The 20,535-nt window shown below is 38.1% G+C and overlaps 1 protein-coding gene across 1 annotated transcript in view; it reads left to right on the plus strand.

Moving 5' to 3' along the window:
• LOC150078292 (DALR anticodon-binding domain-containing protein 3-like) overlaps positions 1-20,535 on the plus strand; it is a 325,092-nt gene that overhangs the window by 147,498 nt on the left and 157,059 nt on the right. Inside the window, exons 8-9 of the mRNA XM_090385185.1 lie at positions 9,834-10,126; positions 19,863-20,134. Of these exons, the coding sequence (XP_090241311.1) occupies positions 9,834-10,126; positions 19,863-20,134 (565 nt within the window). The remainder of the gene's footprint in view (positions 1-9,833; positions 10,127-19,862; positions 20,135-20,535) is intronic.

Below are 20,535 nucleotides of genomic sequence, written 5' to 3' on the forward strand. Positions count from 1 at the left end.
AGTAGTAGTAGTAATAGCAAATGATGCAAGAAAGAAAGCTTATATAGCATTAGCCAAAAAAAAAAAAAAAAAAAACCAACAGTTCACCCATCCATACCTGCCAAGAATTTGTCTAGTTTTCCTTTGAATTTATTTAGCCCCTCCACTTCCACAACAGCAGATGGAAGATTGTTCCAACAATCAAGGAAGATTAGCCTTGCCTGATGTCGGAAGGGCACTTTTGCATTGGTTCTCAACAGCTATAAGTTGGATACTACCAGTAAGTGGACCTGTACTCCAAGCAAAAGTCCATGATCTCAGGTTAGCCATATGACGTGATACTTTGAACCAGTATTCGGCTGGTCATAGTGATTCCAAGATCAACACAACAGCTACTGTATTCACAAACTTTTGAAAAAATCTGTTCATCATAAATTGTTATTATTTATCAAACATTTATAGCATTGATAAAACAGGACTGTTTTATCAGTGTCACATTCCAAGACTTTTTCCAAGGTGATAAGTATAGAGTGAATAAAGTAAGTAAACAACAGTTTATAGATTTTTTGCTTTAATATGGACACCAATCATAAAAGAAAACCTCATCATAAAAAAATCTGCAGTGTTATTGTTTTAATAACAAATAAGCATGGATAATGATTCAGAAATATCTGGTGGAATTTGATTGCAAAATGACTGAAAAGCAAAGAAAAATTTTGCTTTTCAGCAAAATTTTTCTGACACTTAACAACTGTACAGCACACTATATTGTTTCTATATTAACTACAGGGGAATTTTTTCCAGTGACTACTACTTCAAAGATTCAGCCACTAAACCAAAGCATAATCACAAAGTTTTTGAAGTCTATTAATGAACAAATAATAGAGTACCTACTTATGAATCTGGACAAAGGCTCACAACTGAAACTTTATATAAAGATAGCCACTGATTTTGCATAGAATGCAGGGAACTGTGTCAAAGTATCTGCAGTTCAAAACTATTTTTGGAAAGCCAATTTTGATAAAGTTACTATATGAAAAATATTACTATGAAAAAATTGCTATATAAAAAATTATTATATAAAAAATTACTATATAAAAAATTACTATATGCTATGATACTGGTATATTGTTTCAACTTGGGATTGCCATGGAATAATTAGTTATTTAAAACTGAAGTGGAGTGCACTTCAGACAAAAGCAGTCAAGAATATTAGTATTAGTAGTGGCAAATGATGTAGAAAAGCAAGCTTATACAGCATCAGCGAAAAAAAGAAAAAAAAAAAAACATCTCCTGTTTCACCAATCCATTACCTCCAATAGTATGTCTTGATCCTCCTTAAATTTAGTAGTAATAGTAATAGTAGTAGTGGCAAATTACGCAAGAAAGCAAGCTTATATAGCATCAGTCAGAGAAAAAAAAATCTACACAGTTCATGAGCCCCCTCGTGTGTAGTCTCAGCAAGTGGGAGAATGCCATTAACATCTGGTGAGTATGGGCTGGGTACACCCAGGGTCCTGAGCTGGATACCATCATTCTTCTCTTTCTTGGTGATTCCCTTCTACTTCTCTCTCTCTCTCTCTCTCTCAGGGTAATTCAGAAATTTTTTTTTGGTTGGTGCAGCAAAACTGCTGGCAAGGTGTTGGGTGACCACAGCTCATCGATGCTTGAGGTGAGCGAAGGCTCTCTCGGATGGTACATGGCAACAGAAGGGCGACTGTGGCACAACTCACCGGAATGCTGGTGATGGGAGTAATGTGTCACAACACACAGTACATCGAACCCTGCTGAAAATAGGGGCTGTGTAGCCACAGGCCACTCTGAGTGCTCATGCTAGCCACGGTTCACTGGCAACAGCACCTACAATGGGCATGCGAGCATCGAAACTGGACTTTTGAGTGATTGGAAGAAGGTCGTCTGGTCTGATGAATCACGTTTCCTGTTGCACCATGTGGACAGCCGGGTATGCGTGTGTCATTTTCCTGGGGAAGTGATGGCGGCGATGTCATGCTTTGGGCGATGTTCCCCTGGGATACCCTGCATTCAGTCATCCATGTGCCAAGCACTCTGACGTCTACCACCTACCTATACATCATTACTGACCAGGTACACCATTTCATGGCGACGGTCTTCCCCTCCGGTGGTGCCGTCTTTCAGCAGGATAATGTGCCATGCCACGCTGCCCAGATTGTTCAAGACTGGTTCGCAGAACATGAGGAAGACTTCCAGGTATTGCCCTGGCTTCCAAATTCCCCAGACATCAATCCCATCGAGCATCTGTGGTTTGTGTTGGAACAGCAACTCCGATCTGTGGGGTCTCAACCACGGACCTTACAGAAGTTAAAGGATCTACTGGTTACGAGTTGGTACCAGATACCACAAGACACATTTAGAAATTTTGTAGCATCCATGCCTTGCCGAGTACGAGCTGTTTTAGCCACATGTGGAGGACCACATCATATTAGGTAGGTGGTCATAATGTTTTGGCTCATCGGTATATATAAATATATATATTATATGTGACAGGAGTGGGCAATCTCTGAAAGTGGTATCCCAGTGTGCTGAAAAATCATCTGTTACTTTAAAAATTTCAAAGTGAAATGCCCTAAATGTATTTCAAAGACCATTGCTCACCTACTCCGAGTGCACTTTCATCCCCCCCTCCAAAAAAGATAACAGCAGTCCGTTTCTTTACATACCCCTAATTTATACTAGTTACATATATACCAGTACTAGTTATATATATATATATATACGCACACCAGAAATTAGGGGTAATATATATATACCCCTAATTTCTGGTATATATGTAACTGACTGAAATACCACACTAACAGTGGATGAGACATCCAGCAACTACATCAGCAGGCCCGAAATGGCCAGGGATAGGCACTCAGCCCTGAGGCATCTCAATCCCCTCAGGGGTACCTACCCCTGTACCAACCTGACCCAGGTTCATAAAATAGTTGGGTATTGGTTTAGACACTGGACTTAACTAATGATCGTAAAGGACATTACATTTTTTTTTTTTAACATTTTTTGGCACACACACAGGATCCTGAGCTGGATATCATCATTCTTCTCTTTCTTGATGATTCCCTTCTACTTCTCTCTCTCTCTCTCAGGGTAATTCAGAATTTTTTTTTTTTTTTTTTTGCCTAGTGTAGCATAAGCCTCGGCTTCCTTGCACAAAGCCTCAGGCTTCCTTGCACCATATGGCTTAATGATGACATTCAGCTTACCCAATCCATTCAAGGCTTTAAACACCTCAATCAGATATCCCTGCAGCCTCGAGATGCTTGCGAAGTACAGGTCTGGAGGCCTCATTTTAGGAAAGATGTGGAGCTGCTGTTTCCCCTCACCAATCTCTTTTTCCCGCTCTGTACCTGCTCCAGCAGCTCTACATCTTTCCTAAAATGGGACCACCAGACCTGTATGCAGTGTGCTCAAGATGTGGCTGACTATTGCATTATACAATAATCACCTCTTTATCCCTGCTAGCAAAATTCCTATACATCATTGATAAAGCCCTATGAGCTGTCCTGGTAGCCTGTCTCCACTGCTCAGAAAATTTCGTATCTGACTGCACAATTATCCCAAGATCTTTTTGATTTCCCACTACCCGAGTTTAGTACCATACAGTTGGTATGTTACTCTTGAGGTTACTGCCACCCATGTGTAGTACTTTGCATTTGTCAATGTTGTAGTACTTTGCATTTGTCAATGTTGTAGTACTTTGCATTTGTCAATGTTGTAGTACTTTGCATTTGTCAATGTTGTAGTACTTTGCATTTGTCAATGTTAAACTTCAATTGCCATTTCTTGGACCATCTATCTAATTTTTCTAGATTTGTTGCAGTAGTATACCATCATTACTGTCATTATCCACCCTGGCAACCTTTGTATCATCTGCAACCTTGGACGTTAAGACTGATATGCCTTCACGTCCATCATTAATAAATATAGAAAATAACAATGGGCTCAGCACCAAACTCTGGAAGACTCCACTAACTGTAAGAACAGTATGAAATACAGTGCAAAGCATTCCTATGAAATAGATTGTGTACCCAATCTTCAAATTAATAATTGTATTAGAAATTATATTAGAAGTAAAGTTAATTTTATTTATAAGTTTCATAAATTTTTGCAAATAATTTGGTTCAATTTCCCTACTTAAAATTTTGTGTTGTATAATTTAAAACTCACAGCTAATGCTCCAGTTTGCTTCAAGCATTTAGTACAGTATATGTGTTTCTGTGTGCACTCAAGCATTGTATTTAACAGCAATGAAATTGACTTAACTACAGTTGGCAATGCTTTTAAGATAATTTCAGTATGCCATTAGCATTAGTAGAGGCATGTGATGTGAGAAAGCAAGCTTATATAATATCAGCCAAAACAAACCTTCCCATTTCACCCATTAAACCCGTCCAACAGTTTATATAGTTCCTCCTTTAATTTATTTAAGCTATCAATTTCTGCAACAACAGATGAAAGTTTGTTCCAGCAATCAACCACCCATTAGTTAAAGGCAAACTAATGCACAACTATTCTGCAACCATCCTTCCTCAGTTTGAATTTATGTTTCCTCGTGTGCATAGTCTGAACAGGAGGAAGAATTTCATCAGCATTAGCGTTAGTAGAGGCATATGATGTACGAAAGCAGGATCAGATCAACATTAGCCAAATAAAAAAAAACTTCCCATTTCACCCATCCATTTCTTCAAAAGTTTGTCCAGCTCTTCCTTGAATTTATTTAAGCTATCAACTTCCTCAACGACAGATGGAAGTTTGTTCCAGCAATCAACCACCCACTAAAAGCAAAATTCCGCATATTTATTCTACAACTGTCTTTCCTCAATTTGAATTTATGTCCCCTCAGGTATGTAATCTGAGCAAGAGGAAGAATCTCATCAGCTTTGAGCTTTGCTCAAACTTTTCAAGGCCTTATACATCTCAATTAGATTACCTTGGAGGTGCCTAGTGTCCAGATGCTGCAATTTGCAGAACTTAAGCTTTTCTTCATAGGAGCAACCCTTGTTGTACTTCTTACAACAGCTCTACATCCTTCTTAAAGGAGGCCTCCAGACCGGTATGCAGTACTCAAGGTGTGGCCTGACCATTAACTTATACAAAGGGATAATCACTTCCTTATATCTGTTAACAAAATTCCTGTATATCATTGACAAGACCTCATAACCTGCCCCTGGTAGCCTTCTGCACTGTCAGAAATCTTGATAACTGACTGTCTGATTACTCCAGGGTCTTTTTCATTCTCCATTACCATGAGTGTAGTACCACACAGTTGTGCTTTAATCTGAGGTTACTGCTACCCATATGCAGTACTTTGAATTTGTCAATGTTAAACTTCAGTTGTCACCTCTCATTCCATCTGCCCAACTTTTCTAGATCCTGTGCAGTAGCATACTGGCATTAACATCTCTGCCAACCTTCTTATTGTGTGCTAACTTGGACATTAGGCCTGATATACCTTCATCAATATCATTGATAAATATAGAAAACAACAATGGGCCCAACAATGAACTCTGGGGGACTCCACTAATAACATTAGTCCACAAAGAGCGGTGTTCATTGATTACCACTCTTTATCTTCTCCCACTCAACCATTCTTTTATCCATAGCAGGAACTTCCCTTAATGCCATACTGCTCCAACTTGTACAGCAGTCTTTCATGTGCAATGGTATCAAAAGCTTTCCTGAAATCCAAGTATGTGATATCAGAATTATTTTTTGCATCCAGTTCCTTTGTGACCACATCGTAGTATTCAATCAAATTGTCAGACAAGACTTCCCCTTAACAAACCCATGCTGTGTCTGAATTGCAGTCTTGTCTAGATGATCCTGCAATTCTTCTTTAACCAGTGACTCCATTATGTTCTGGAACAGAAGTTAAACTAACTGGTCTGTACAACAATACTTAGCTTAGCACAGCTTCAAACAGCACGGGTTTCTCTATAACATGGTTTTCAATTAAGTTTAAGTCGAAAATTTACTGTACATATTAAAACTAATTCAATAGCTTAGACACATACTCTACATATATGTTACAATGTTGTAGCCTAAGTATGCGTACATATATGCTGTGGTGCCAACTCTATTGTCTCACATGGACATGTGCCAATAGCTTTCCTCAGGCAGTCAGCAGCAACATGAAACAGTGTTCAATATTCTTAATTCCATTCTGACGAGCCGACACGATAGCTTTTCACACTTTTAATTTCCCAATTTATTTTTTATCCTTTTAAATATGATCGAATATATATCTGCATCTTGGCTAGAAATCTGCCAACAACATGCGTTCTGTTTGGCAGCATGTTTTGCCCCATTTGGCAAATGATTTCACTGGTTTTGATTTACAAATTCAGACAATTGCCGAAGACATTGTGAAGATCGATAAAGACTTGGGATTCAAAACTTTGGACACTGCCAATGTATGCGACTGCATTGACTCACATGCAAATGACTTAGATGTTGCAACACTCCTTGCCGACTGGGCTAGCCAAGTGGGTAAAGTGCCTGCCTGGTAACCCAAAGGTCGCTGGTTCGATCCCGCCTCGAGCTTGGATCAGAGTAAAATGCAAAAACTTCGGGAGGTGCATTATGGCCACAGAAGCTGATGTGCCAACAGCTAACAAAAAAAAGAAAAAAGCAACTCTCCTTGAAATTGACGAGAAAACTGCATATGAAGAAGAGGAAAACAATTCTGAAGTGTATAACACTGAAGTAGCACTAAAAGAATTTTCAACAGAAGAATTGGAGAAAGTTTTTTTGTGGGGGTTGACCTGTGAGGCGATTATGAATGGAGATTTGAATGTTGAATGTACCATCAAGATATTGCAAATTTTACAAGATGGGATTCGATGCTACAAAGACTTGTACACCGAGAAAAAGAAGATATGACTTCACCAGACTTCACTATTGAAATACCTAACTAAACAATAAAGCTTTTTTCTCTTCTCTCATGATGTTACCTTTTCATTAATATATATATTTTTATTTCAAATCCTTTTAATTGGCTATCAAGCACAAATTGTTTATAGATTTATTATAATTTATTTATAGACTGTTTCTCTGGTACCACGGCTTAACATAATACGGAACAGTTTCGGTACAAATTATCAGTGCTATGTGGGGTATTGCTGTAATTACTCACATCAACATTTGATCTCCTTTTGTGAATTTGGGATGCTCTCATAATTATGGCTAAGAGCTTGCTTACACCCTTTGCTGCCTCCTTTAATATAACTGGATAGATCCCATTCACCACAGGTGCCTTTCTTATGTTTAACTACAACAGTTTCTCCTCCATGTAAAATGATGCAAGAAGGCAAGCTTATAAAGCATCAGCAAAAAAAAAAGAAAAAAAGAAACCTTCCCACATCACCTGTCTCCGACTCCACCAAAAATTTGTCTAGTTCTTCCTTGAATTTATTAAAACTGCCCACCTCCACAACAACAGATGGAAGTTATTCCAACACTCGGCCACCCACTGGCTGAAAACAAACTTCCGCACATCTGTCCTGCAACCATCCTTTTTCAATTTTAGTTTATGCTCCCTCACACATAGTTTCAGCAATAGGAAAAATGCCATCAGCTTTGAGCTTGCTCAATCCATTCATAGCCTTAAACATGTCAATCAGATAACCGCACAGGTGCTGGTCTCCAGATGCTGCAATTTGCAGAACTGAAGCCTTTCTCGGTGTCCCTTCACCTATCCTGAGCATGCTCAAACCATTCAAGGCTTTATACACCTCAATCAGCTCACCTTACAGGTGCCTAGTCTCTAGACACTGTAATTTGCAAAACATAAGCCTTTCTTCGTAAGAGCAACCCTTTGTTCCATTCAGTAATCTTGTTGCCGTTCCAACAGCTCTACATCCTTCTTAAAATGAGGCCTCCAGACTTGTATACAGTACTCAAGGTGTGGCCTGACCATTGCCTTATACAAGGGGATAATCACCTCCTTATCCCTGCTAGAAAAATTCCTGTATATCATTGACAAGACACCATAAGCTACTTTTGCAGACCGTCTGCACTGCTCAGAAAACTTCATATTTGCCTCCAGACCTGTATTCAAGTTGTGACTTAACTTTCATTGTAGGTGTCATTCCTGGAGTAATGGAATACTTGTATTTGCATTACAAGCTCAATCTTGTAATAGGGGTTATTTCAGTTTGTTTCAAGTTGATTGCTCAAAATGTCCCTATCAGAATAAACCCCCACCCCAAACATATAGTACTGTTGTAAGTTTGTTTGGCTCAGATTATAAACACAAGAGCTCTGAATAAGTAAGTAGTGCATACAAGCAGAGTGATGAATTGTAATAGAAATATCTTTGCCAGAGTATCCATCATGATGTATGACTGCTTATCTATTCAGAGCTCTTGTATTTATAGTCTGAGGTGTTTTTATTTCGATTTGTCATCTTGTTTCAAGATGACAAATCGAAATAAAAACACCTCTGTCAGGATATTATAGTTCTGTCCTCCCCAATGTTGTCAATTGGGTTTGGCTATACTTGGTGGCATAAAAAAAGTTATTGGATGAGCGAAACACACACACACACACACACACAACAGACATGGTGACCTCATAATCCTGCTTTCCATTCTATTTTTGGAAATCTGTGCAAAGTGAAAGAATTTACCGGTAATTCACCTTAAAAGGCCCATTCTCCCCTCTCACTTCCAGATCCTCTTGCTCCCTCTTTTGCTACTGATTGAAATATGTAAAATCAATAGGAGATAAATAAGATTTGTTCATTAGAATAATTTTGTTTCCTAGGATTTGCCTCAAATAAAAATTGTCATGTATGACTCACCTTCAAAAAGAAAAAATTTAAAATGTTTTGTATGGAACAAAATTGGGAAGAGGGGAAAGGATGAGTCTATACAGGGTGATTCACTACCAGTGCCACAAACTTGCAGGAGGTGTAGGGGGCACAAAGACGAATCGGAATTACATAGCATTGCAGGGTCCTAAATGCCTTCGTCATGCGGTAGAGGATGTTGAACGGGAGGTCGGGTGAACAGCAATTCCGCTGGAAGTCAGCATTTGCGAACCGGTTCCCGAGGCAGTATGGACGAGTATTCAAACGTTGAACTGGCTGACATGCACCTCGCGTATGGAGCTGCGGACTGTAATGGGCGCTCCGCTCTGTGCTTGTACCAGGAACGTTTCCCACACAGGCATGCTCCTCATCATACGATTTTCGCACGTGTGCACAGAAGGTTACGTGAGACTGGTTGTTTCACGAGAGGTACCATGAATCGAGAAAGAACGACGAGGATGCCAGACAATGAGGAGAATGTCCTATGTCTTGCAGAAGGCAATCCGAGTACGAGTATTCAAGCGATAGGCCAACGATTGGGTATTTCCCAATCCGTTGTATGGAGGATACTGTCAACAAACCAAACGAGTTCATACCATCTGCAACACGTCCAATCATTGGAGCCTGCGGATTATCCACTCCGAAGGACTTTTGTACTTGGTTTCTTCAACAGAAACGGTTCGCAAATGCTGACTTCCAGCGGGATCACTGTTCATGGGATCTCCCATTCAACGTCCTCTACCGCATGACAAAGGCATTTCAGACTCTGCAATGCTATGTGATTCTGATTTGTCTTTGTGCCCCCTACACCTCCTGCAAGTTTGTCACACTGGTAGTGAATTACCCTGTATATTTCAGGGTGTGTTTGGAGAAAGACAGTGTTTATTATTATTTTTATTTTTGCTTAATCTAATGTAATTTCACATACAATTATTACTTTATATATATATATATTATGTGTGTATAAAAATGTATATTTTTTGTTTTCCCCCTTATAAATTAGATATGTTCTTCACTTCCAGAAGCCAGCAGGTTATGGAGAATACCTGTCACAAAATGCAAAATATCGTCATTTTGCCGACTCCAGATTGAACTTAATCGTGGTGTGGCATTTAGTAATGTTTTAAAAATGATAAACTATTTGAAAGCAAATTATGGTAAGCATTTGACAAAATCATCTGTTCTTATTATTGCTGATGCAACAGGTACTCAGAGAATTCAGCATGGTTGTGAGTTGACACAGCTTAGAACAAGAATGATTGCTCAGCACTTGGCAGCACTTCTTTCAGCTAATGGGTAAGATACTGAAAATATGTTGAATCTCTATATATGTTGATATTCCTGTGCTGTATGTAATTAATAGATTATTAATTTTCTGGTGATTGAGCTTATTAATTCCTAGATTATCCACTGAACAATTGTGGATATCATTCAGTGGATAATCTACAGTGGTGGACAAAAAAACTGCATCACTTTAAAAAAAAGTAACATCTGTAGTGAAATGTATAAGATATTGTTTGATTACAGTCATTTTGTTTGTCACAAAGCCAAGGTATTGTGTCAGATAACCTCTATTGCATCAGCCGTTTCCATAAATACGGCATTTGAAGGGTATACACGCTTATTAGTATCCTGTTTTGCGGAGGTGTAAGCATGGCTCCATATGTTCAGTTGACACCAAGAAAAAAAAAGTGTAGTTGTTTCTTTATTCCAGGAAGGGCTTTCTACTCGTGCTATTGCTGATAAAATAAGCTGTCAACAGTATCCCGAATGTTGAAAATAAAGCATGAAACTGGTGATGTGAAGAGAAGACCTGGATCAGGCTGTAGGAGAGTGATTATGCCTTTCAGATCGATATTTGAAATGGCTATGCCATCGTAATCACTATGCTAGTGCTCCTGATCTAAAACTGAACTTTGAGATGGACTCCGGTGTTGAAACAAGTGCACGAACTATCCAAAGATGTATTTCGGGTGCCTCCGTTGCCAGGTGGGAAGGAGCAGCAGTGTGTAGTACGCGCTTCTTGATTAGACTGGGGTTCGAGCCTGTTGCCACCAAATACGGAGGATGCGGAAAGGTCAGAGAATGACAACTGCATATCCCGGAGCAATATGGCCTTAGTTGCTAATGCTCCTAAAAATCAAATAACAACAGAGAATGACAACTGCATATCCCGGAGCAATATGGCCTTAGTTGCTAATGCTCCTAAAAATCAAATAACAACAACAACATCTTTCGGAATGTGGTCTGCATGCCTGTTGGCCCAAGAAGAAGCCTTTGTTGACCCAAAAAATGAGGAAGAAGCGACTTGTTTGGGCTAAAACGCATGTTTCATGGACAAAAGAGCAATGGGACACCGTCATCTTTTCTGACGAATTGAAATTCAACTTGCATGGCTCAGATGGGAAGCGATATGTCAGAAGACGAAAATCAGAGGCATACCATCCTGACTGCATAACACTGACTGCAAAGTTCCCTGCCAGTCGGCCCCGGGTGCCAAGCGTTCCGTGGCCAAGCGATCTCAGTGCGTTTTCCAAAGCGAGCTATCTAAAGAGCTTTTGCCATTGTATATATTCTGTTTATTTCTGAATACCGTTTTTTCTCATTTTATATTTAAGTAGCTCTTTTGTTCTGCAAGAAGTAGGCAAAGGCCCAGAAAGGAAAGAAACCTTTCTGTTTCGTTTTCTTTATTACTAACACAACTAATAGCCGCTTGGTCACCTCGTGGCACTGCTCCTGCCTCCCCGTGGCGGGGCCGGTAACCTGGGTGGTAAAGACAAACCCCCAGGGCCAAAAGGAGCCGACATGGATATAAGTGACTATCCACTGTTAGAGCCCTCGAGCTCAAGGTCAGAAATTCCTGACATTGACCATGACTCCAATCGTCCAAAGAGACTAAGGACGGAAAATCAGAATAATGACGTGCCAGCATTTCTTATAATGCACTCATTATCCACGCAACCTGTTGGCAAACTATCGCCTTTTCTTATACAGAAATGTTTAGAATCGGTTTGTGGATCTCCTAAAATGGTTAAGCGTCTCCAATCTGGAGACCTTCTAATTGAAACTTCTAAGACAACTCACTCAGAGAAGCTGTTAAAATTAACATCATTTAACAGTATTCCAGTGTCAGTTACGCCCCATAACACTCTTAACACCTCTAGAGGCGTTATCAGCGAATGGGACTTACTATCAGTGTCAGAAGAAGAGATAATACAAGAACTGAGGGAACAAAAAGTGACTCATGCGCGGAGAATAATGACCAAAAAAGATGGGAACCTACTACCAACCAGGTCCGTCATTTTGACATTTAGTACTCCGACTCTTCCATCTTCTGTTAAAGCAGGTTATTTAAACTGCAAGATTCGGCCTTACATCCCAAATCCCATTCGCTGCTTTAAGTGCCAGAAGTATGGCCATTCTCAGACGGCATGCCGAGGCGATGCTGTGTGTCCTATTTGTGGCTCTAAGGAGCATTCCCAAGGAGACTGTACAGCTGCCACTCCTAGTTGCCCTAACTGTAAAGGAAGCCATCCTGCCTTTTCTAAAGCATGTGACCTTTGGAAAACAGGCAAACAAATCCAGAAATATAAGGTAGAGCATAAAGTCACATACCCTGAAGCAAGGAAGCAAATACTGTTAACCATGCCTAGCCGATCATACGCATCGGTCTCTAAAAACAGCCGGTCAATTTCAACTCAAACAGATGTCTCCATAGAACCAAACATTTCATTTGCCACCTGGGCCAAAACCATGCTAACGTGCAATAAAAAATCTACAGTTAATGAAACCAGCAACACGCCAATCAGTATCCCAACTGATGCCATCTCAACCTTGCCCGAAAGAACAAAATCTGTTAGTGTTGAAAATCAAAAGACAATGAAATCATGCTATAGCAACATTCAAATGGAAGTTCAGTCAGAGGACGAAGACACAGTCCTAGAATTACATGCCAATGATACCATGGATACAGGACGCCCAACCTTTCCCAAAAATGAAAAATCAAAACTAAGCAGGCAGAAACCTCAGAAAAAACAGTCAGATCAATCTTCGTCAAATAAACCCAAGCAATGAACAAATTCCTACAATGGAACTGCAGAGGATTACGCAGTAATATAGATGACCTGAATGATTTACTCACACAAACTAACGCATTAGGAGTATGCTTACAGGAAACATTTTTATCACCAAAAGTTTCACTCAAATTCAAAAACTATACTATGTTTAGGCGAGACAGGGATTCTGACTCTTCTCGTGGAGGGGTAGGTATTCTTGTCAAAACTACCATACCATCAAGACATCTCCAACTAGTAACATCCCTAGAAGTTGTAGCAGTTCGGATAGCAATGGGAATATCATTAACCCTTGCATCTGTTTATATACCACCTAATTATCCTTGTACCCAGACTGAACTTGACAACCTTTTAACACAACTGCCACCTCCTGTCTGTTTACTCGGTGATTTTAACGGTCACCATCCATTGTGGGGATCCTCCACTATGGATAAGAGAGGCCAATTAATTGAAACATTCCTAGATAACCATAATCTGACTGTATTAAACACTGGCTCTCCAACGTATGTTCAATTACCTGCAGGCACAACATCTGCCATAGATTTATCTATCTGTTCAGCATCTCTTTTTCCAAGTATGGAATGGTTGGTGTTGAACGATCCATTCCACAGTGACCATTTTCCAATCATCAGCTCACTTCAAACACAGGTCGTATCATGCCCCAAAGCCCGTATATCTTGGAATTTCCACAAAGCAGACTGGAAAAACTACTGTACTTGTGTCCTATTAAACAAACAGTATGTACAGCAACAACGTATTGATGAAGTAACCGAACACATTACCAGCCATATATTATCAGCAGCTGAAATGTCTATTCCAAAATCCAACCAGAGCAAGCGGGTACACCAAAACCATTGGTGGAATCAAGATTGCACCATAGCGAAAGTAGAAAAAAACCGTGCTTGGAACCAATTTCGCAAATTCCCCACTACTGCCAACCTTATAGCTTTCAAAAAACTGAGAGCCAAAGCAAGACAAATTAGGAAAAAAGCAAAACGTGACTCCTGGATTAAGTTCGCCTCAACTATTAACAAAAATACTGACACTCGGATTATCTGGAAAAAAATACAAGCTCTCAATGGAAAATTTCTACCTCTACAGTCTCCAATAATTCAGTGGAATGGGCAGGACCTATCTTCTCCTACTGACATCGCAAATGCTTTAGCAGAATATTTCTATAATACTTCCGCCTCAACCACTTATGTGACTGCTTTTCAGAGAATTAAAACTAATGAAGAACGAAAAAAATTGAATTTTTCAACTAATCACCCACTTCCATATAACCAGCCCTTTACTATAGCTGAACTCAAAGAATCCTTGAGTAAATCTCCAAATAGTGCAGCAGGACCAGACGGCATTCACTACAGAATGCTTAAACATCTGTGTGAAGCTGATCTGTACATACTATTGCTATTTTATAATAGGATCTTCTCAGAAAACACATATCCTCTCTCATGGCGTCATTCCTATATTTGTGCAATACCAAAACCGGGAAAAGATACATCTCTAGTTCAAAATTACAGACCAATATCATTGACAAGCTGTTTGGGCAAGACCTTCGAAAGGATGGTGCATAAGAGGCTCACCTGGATTCTTGAATCCCAAAATCTGCTTTCTGATCACCAATATGGCTTCCGCAAAAACAGGTCCACCCTAGATTTACTTGTCAAAATTGAATCCAACATACGTAACGCCTTCATCAGGAGACAACATTTAGTTATGGTCAACCTGGATATTCAGAAAGCATTCGACACCACATGGCGTCATGGTATTATCACAGATATGCATCAGTTAGGGTTGAGAGGCTATCTCCCTCAAATTATTCAGAACTTTTTAAAGTTACGTACCTTTCAAGTCAGATATCAAAATTTCCTATCAGCATCTCATATTCAAGAAGAGGGTGTCCCACAGGGTTCTATACTGAGTCCAACCCTATTCGCAATTAGGGTCAACAATATATTGGAAGATCTTCCAAAAACTATTGAAGTATATATGTATGCAGATGACCTCACCATATCGTGCCAATCACAAAATATGAATACTATCGAAAGACAGTTACAAATTACTCTAAACAGAATAGAATCGTGGACTTTACGCAATGGATACCATCTTGCTGAACAGAAATCCACTACCACTCATTTCTGCAAACTCCGGTCATTTCATCCTGATCCTGAGTTAAAGATAAAAAATGTGTCGGTTCCTCTGGTTAACACTGTCCGCTTTCTTGGCCTGATTCTAGATAGAAAACTGAACTTTCAAGCACATGTGGCCTATCTTCGTACCATCTGCTTGAAGAAATTGAATATCCTTCGGTGTGTGTCATCCATGTCTTGGGGCGCTGATCGGCATACGCTTATCCATATTTATAGAGCTCTCATCAGATCCCGTTTGGACTACGGTTCCCCAGTGTATGACTCTGCGAGGAAGAGTACATTAGAACGATTAAATACCATCCAGCACAGTGCCCTTCGAGTTTCTCTAGGGGCTTTCAGAACATCCCCAGTCCAGAGCCTTTACATTGAAGCCCACGAACCTCCCTTACATCTTCGGAGGAAAACATTGCTTTTAATGTATGCCGCAAAAATCCGCAGTCTTCCCTACCACCCGAATTGGAGATGTCTGTACAACACCGAATGGGACTCATTTTACAACAGTAAACCAAATGAAAACAGACCTGCTGCACTTAGACTTAAAGAACTAACTCAAACGTGGAATATTGCAATCGACAATATATATCAGGACATAACACCTCCTGATCCACCGTGGACAAATATCCCTGCAATTTACGATGACTATTTCCAACAGTGGGGAAAGAACACCTTGTGTCCCTTCAATATCGCACAGTTACATGAAGCTCACTCTGCTTTTAATTCACAGGCCTGTAAGATCTATACAGATGGATCGAAAACTGAGACCCAAGTAGGCGCTGCTGCGATCTTTCCATCTTTCAGCACTTCTGTCTCATTACCTGTAGAATGCAGTATCTTCACTGCTGAGCTTTATGCTATTAACTTGGCTCTAGGGCATATTACTCAACTTCTAATTTCGTCTGCCATAATATACACTGACTCGCTCAGTGCTGTCTCTGCCATAAATAGTAATACCAACTCCTCTCACCCTGTAATAAAACAAATCCATTCTAAATTACTTGTGTGTAATGAGTCAAACCAAACTGTAACATTCTGTTGGATTCCAGGTCATTCTGGGATAGCAGGAAACGAAAGAGCAGATCTAGCAGCCAAACAACCAGATACTACTCTTTTGCAGACTTTTCGATCCCCATATACTGATTATAAACATATCATCCATAAAGCATGTTACAATAGCTGGTCATTAATCTGGAGAAGTTATCCAGAAAACAAATTATTCCAAATAAAACCAGAACCAAAGCTGTGGCCCTCCAGCTTCCAGAAAAGCAGACGAGAAGAAACAATTTTAGGAAGGCTCAGGATTGGGCATACTTATCTCACTCATCTCTATCTATTAACTAATGACAGCGCTCCACAATGTACATCATGTCAAGTACAACTGACCATTCGCCATTTGTTAGTGGACTGTCCCCACCTTCAGAACATCCGCTTAGATACTTTTAAATCAATTGCTAAAACACAGTCATCAATAAATTTATTGCAGATTCTGGGAGATGATTCTAATAAAAAGGAACTATATACTTTCCTAAACCGGATACAAATATATCATAAAATATAGATATTATTTCATATTCACTATTAGAAGACACAATATGGCCCAAGTAGCCTTTGTGTCGTTAAACCCAACAACAACAACAACAACAACCCTGCCAGTCAGATGGTTTGGGGATGCATAACAAGCAAAGGGGTAGGGCGAATTAAGTTTATTAACAGAATGGTGAATGCAGAAACCTACACTGCTAACTTGGAGGAGTGCCTGAAACCCGCTATTAGGGATCACCACACAGACGTCCAAAACTGCATTTTTCAACAGGACTCAGTACCTTGCCACACAGACATCCAAAACTGCATTTTTCAACAGGACTCAGCACCTTGCCACACAGAAAAATTGGTAAGTTTTATGCTATTTAGATTTAATGATGAGTTTGTCTTCTTGTCTCACAAGGCTTAAAACATACTTACACCGATGTTTTCCCTCGTTTTTCTCCCTTAAGGTGCAGTCATACCTTAGAAATGCGGACATTACAGTGTTGGACTGGCCCGGCAACAGTCCAGATTTGAACCGTAGTGAAAATTGCTGGTATATAATGTCATCTAAAATTGCTCAGAAGAAGCCAACAAGTAAGATTCAGCTGCAGGAGAGCATTGTAAGGGTGTGGTTCCTTGAAATTGGGCAACTGTATATCCAGAAGTTGATTAACTTCATGCCAGATTGTTGCAAGGCTGTAATTGTAGCTCGAGGAGGAACAACAAAATATTGAGGACTTATTTTGCTGATTTACAGTACATAATACTATTACGTTAACTTGTCATTTCAGTTTGTACATGTAAATGCAATAAGATGTATGTTTTCTTGTCATGATTGCCATTTGCATGATTTCTCATATTTCCATTAATTACACATTTTACCCTTTGGGAAGATATTTGTGGAATTAGGTATATCAGGTGGAGTCTTTTTATTGGATTTCATTCACAGAGATATATATTTATTCCATCTAACAAGAGCATTTTGAACATTTCTGCAACCCTTACAAAACACATTATTTGCAAAATTCACAAGTGATGCAGTTTTTTTTGTCTGCCACTGTAGAAGCAAGGATTTTGTTTCACAAATACAAGCTATAGCTTGTATTTGTGAAACAAAAGCACATATAAAACATTATTTTGTGTGCATTCCTGTTTTTATGTACAGTGAAACTCATTTAAGATGTTTTTAAAGAGACCAAACAGGGAAAACATCTTAACAGGATCAGAATATTTTTTCTCCACAAAATTGAATGTTGAGACTCAGAACACTACAGTAATGGCCTTGACACTAATTAAGATGAATAAGTACAGATAACATAGTTTTCACAATCTGTTAACACAGTATGTTATGTTAGCTGTACAGTTAAGGCAATCAGTGTGCACTGATTAAAATTTAAAAATGGCCGCCCATGAATGCAAAAAAGTTAGGTGGGATATTTTTGAAAATGATATTCATGGGTATTTTTAACTGAGTTGGAGAAGTACATTATAATTTTTCAGAAATCACACTTAAAAAAAAAAAAAAAACTCATTTAAAGAGATCATATGAATATTGTTTTAATTAGTTTATTGGTAGGAAGTAGTTAAAATTATTATAAATTTGTCCTATCCTAATATCTGAATTTAAAAAAAGTGGCTACTTTTTTCTGAATTCTATATTGACTTCCATCTTTGGCCAAATTTTTTAATTGTGAAGATGTTTGTATTTAATCAATGCTGTCAATTAATCATGCTTGAATGAGAGATAACAAGCTTGATAGAACCCACTAGAAAGAACTTAGCTGGGATTAAAATATTATAATGCAAACCCAATGTTTTTATTAGGAAAAATAAAGCTAATGTTCTGTAAATGGCATAGATATTGGCATAGATTTTGGATGGGAATGAGAGTATCTCTATGTGGGCAAAGATTTAATCGCTCTGGATAATAATGAAGTTGTTCTTAAATTTTTGCCATTTTATTGATTAATTGGCATATTAATTTATTTTCTATAAGTAGCTTTATATTCCTAGTTATGATACTTAGTTTATTTTGAATTTAGATAGAGATTTTGTAGGTTATTACTTAGTATTGGTATTGGATTGATATGGAATAGTGTAACATATATAATGTAAAACTAGATAGCATAAGGTATAATGTAAAACTAGATAGCGTAATACGTAGCACTGTATTAGGAACCTGTTAACTGTATTAGGAACTGTATTAGCACTGTATTAGGAACCTCCTCATTCTTAATTTTACCTCTAACTTTAGAATTCCCTCTAATTTCAAAGATGTTTGAATTCTCCTAAGAAGTGTTTTTTTGTTAGGTTCTCATTAAGCTTAAAAGAAAGCCGGCATTCACTAAATGCCAGCTTTCTTTTAAGTCTGAACTTGGTAAGGTGTGATTCTGCTCCTATGTACCGTGCCTACCTAAAAATACAATGAAACAAACTGAAATAAATAAGGTGAGGAAGACATAAAATAACACTCACTTCTAGCAGTGCAAATGCACGATTCCTGTGCCGAAGGAGGCACACACCCATACTTGCACTGCTTCTTCATTCAGGGAGATATTAGCACTTATGAACATAAAAAAAGATCGTGGTTCAGTCATTGACTGTTATCTGAACAAGAGGCAAATGGATGTTCCTGTATGATCTGACCAGATAGTATTTAGGCCTGATGTAGCTGAATGGTCAGGTGCAAGTGTTCTGTAGCACATGTTGTTTGAGTGGACTGGGGTTCAAGCCCCTGACTGCTAAATATGTATCTCCATATCCATTGAGAATTGAACACATGTTTATATGAACTTTTTTACTCAGAATAATCGATACTATAACCTCCCAAAATATTTACTATTCCTCCTGAGTCACCCTGTATATGTATGCTCTCTCACATACAAATAAATTCTATAGTTTATTTATATTTTATATTGTTTATTTTATTTTATTTTATATAGTTTATTTTTATTTAATTTTATATTATTTTATATATTTTATTTGATTTAATTTTATATTTTATTTTAGTTTGTTAGTACTAACTTTTTAAGCTAGATGAAATTTTTAATTCTTAAGGGCAAAGGCAAATGAAATTGTCGAATACTTTACCTTGAATTTCTTTACTACCAGTCTTCTCAAAATAATTCATATTAATTAGTACCAACTAATTAAGAATAAGAAAAAATTTTATTTTATCTTACATTTTAATTTTTCAGTTGTAACTCTTAAATGATATCAATAAAACTAAACAAATAATTGTGTGTTTTGTAACAACTTAAGGATAAAATTTTTTTATTATAGAACAAAAGTATACCTGAATAAAGAGGTCTATATTGGGAGTCCTAAGTATAGTGAAGATATCAGATTGATTGATTGTTCAATAGATTGTGCATGCAACTTGGTTGAACAGGAATGGATATCAAAAGTAATGGATCTAAATCTTGAGATAGTTGGTAAAGAAATGCAACCTGATAAAGAAAGTAATATTGTCTTGAATGTCAGAAAATTTTTACCCATACAGAATTTTAATTCAGAAGCACAAGAATATGACAGAAATATAGATTACATCTATGGTAAACCACCAATATTTTTTAGCACTGTATTTATGATTTTTGTTTTTTCTTGAAATTGTTTCTTAGTATATATTTCAGTTTGCTTGTACTTGAAAGATGAATATAAGTTATATAAGAAATGTTATATAATTTGCCTTTCTTCTTTTAAAGATTTCACTTACAATATAGTTCTGTACTTTTTTTTTTTCTTTTAAATGTCATTTTGCATTGCTTCTTTTGTTTAGTTAATATTAGTAGTGGTAAATGATGCAAGAAAGGAAGCTCATACAGCAGTAACAAAATAAAAAAACAACATCACTTGTTCATCTTCTCCAATTCCCAGAAATTTGTTCCAACAATCCCAGAAGTTTGTCCAACAATCAATCAACCACTGGCTGCAGACAGACTTCTGCATTTCTATC

Source organism: Mastigoproctus giganteus, chromosome 11 (assembly GCF_048544385.1).
Source record: "Mastigoproctus giganteus isolate SK-2022 chromosome 11, ASM4854438v1, whole genome shotgun sequence".
In the NCBI taxonomy this organism is placed as follows: Eukaryota; Metazoa; Arthropoda; class Arachnida; order Uropygi; family Thelyphonidae; genus Mastigoproctus; species Mastigoproctus giganteus.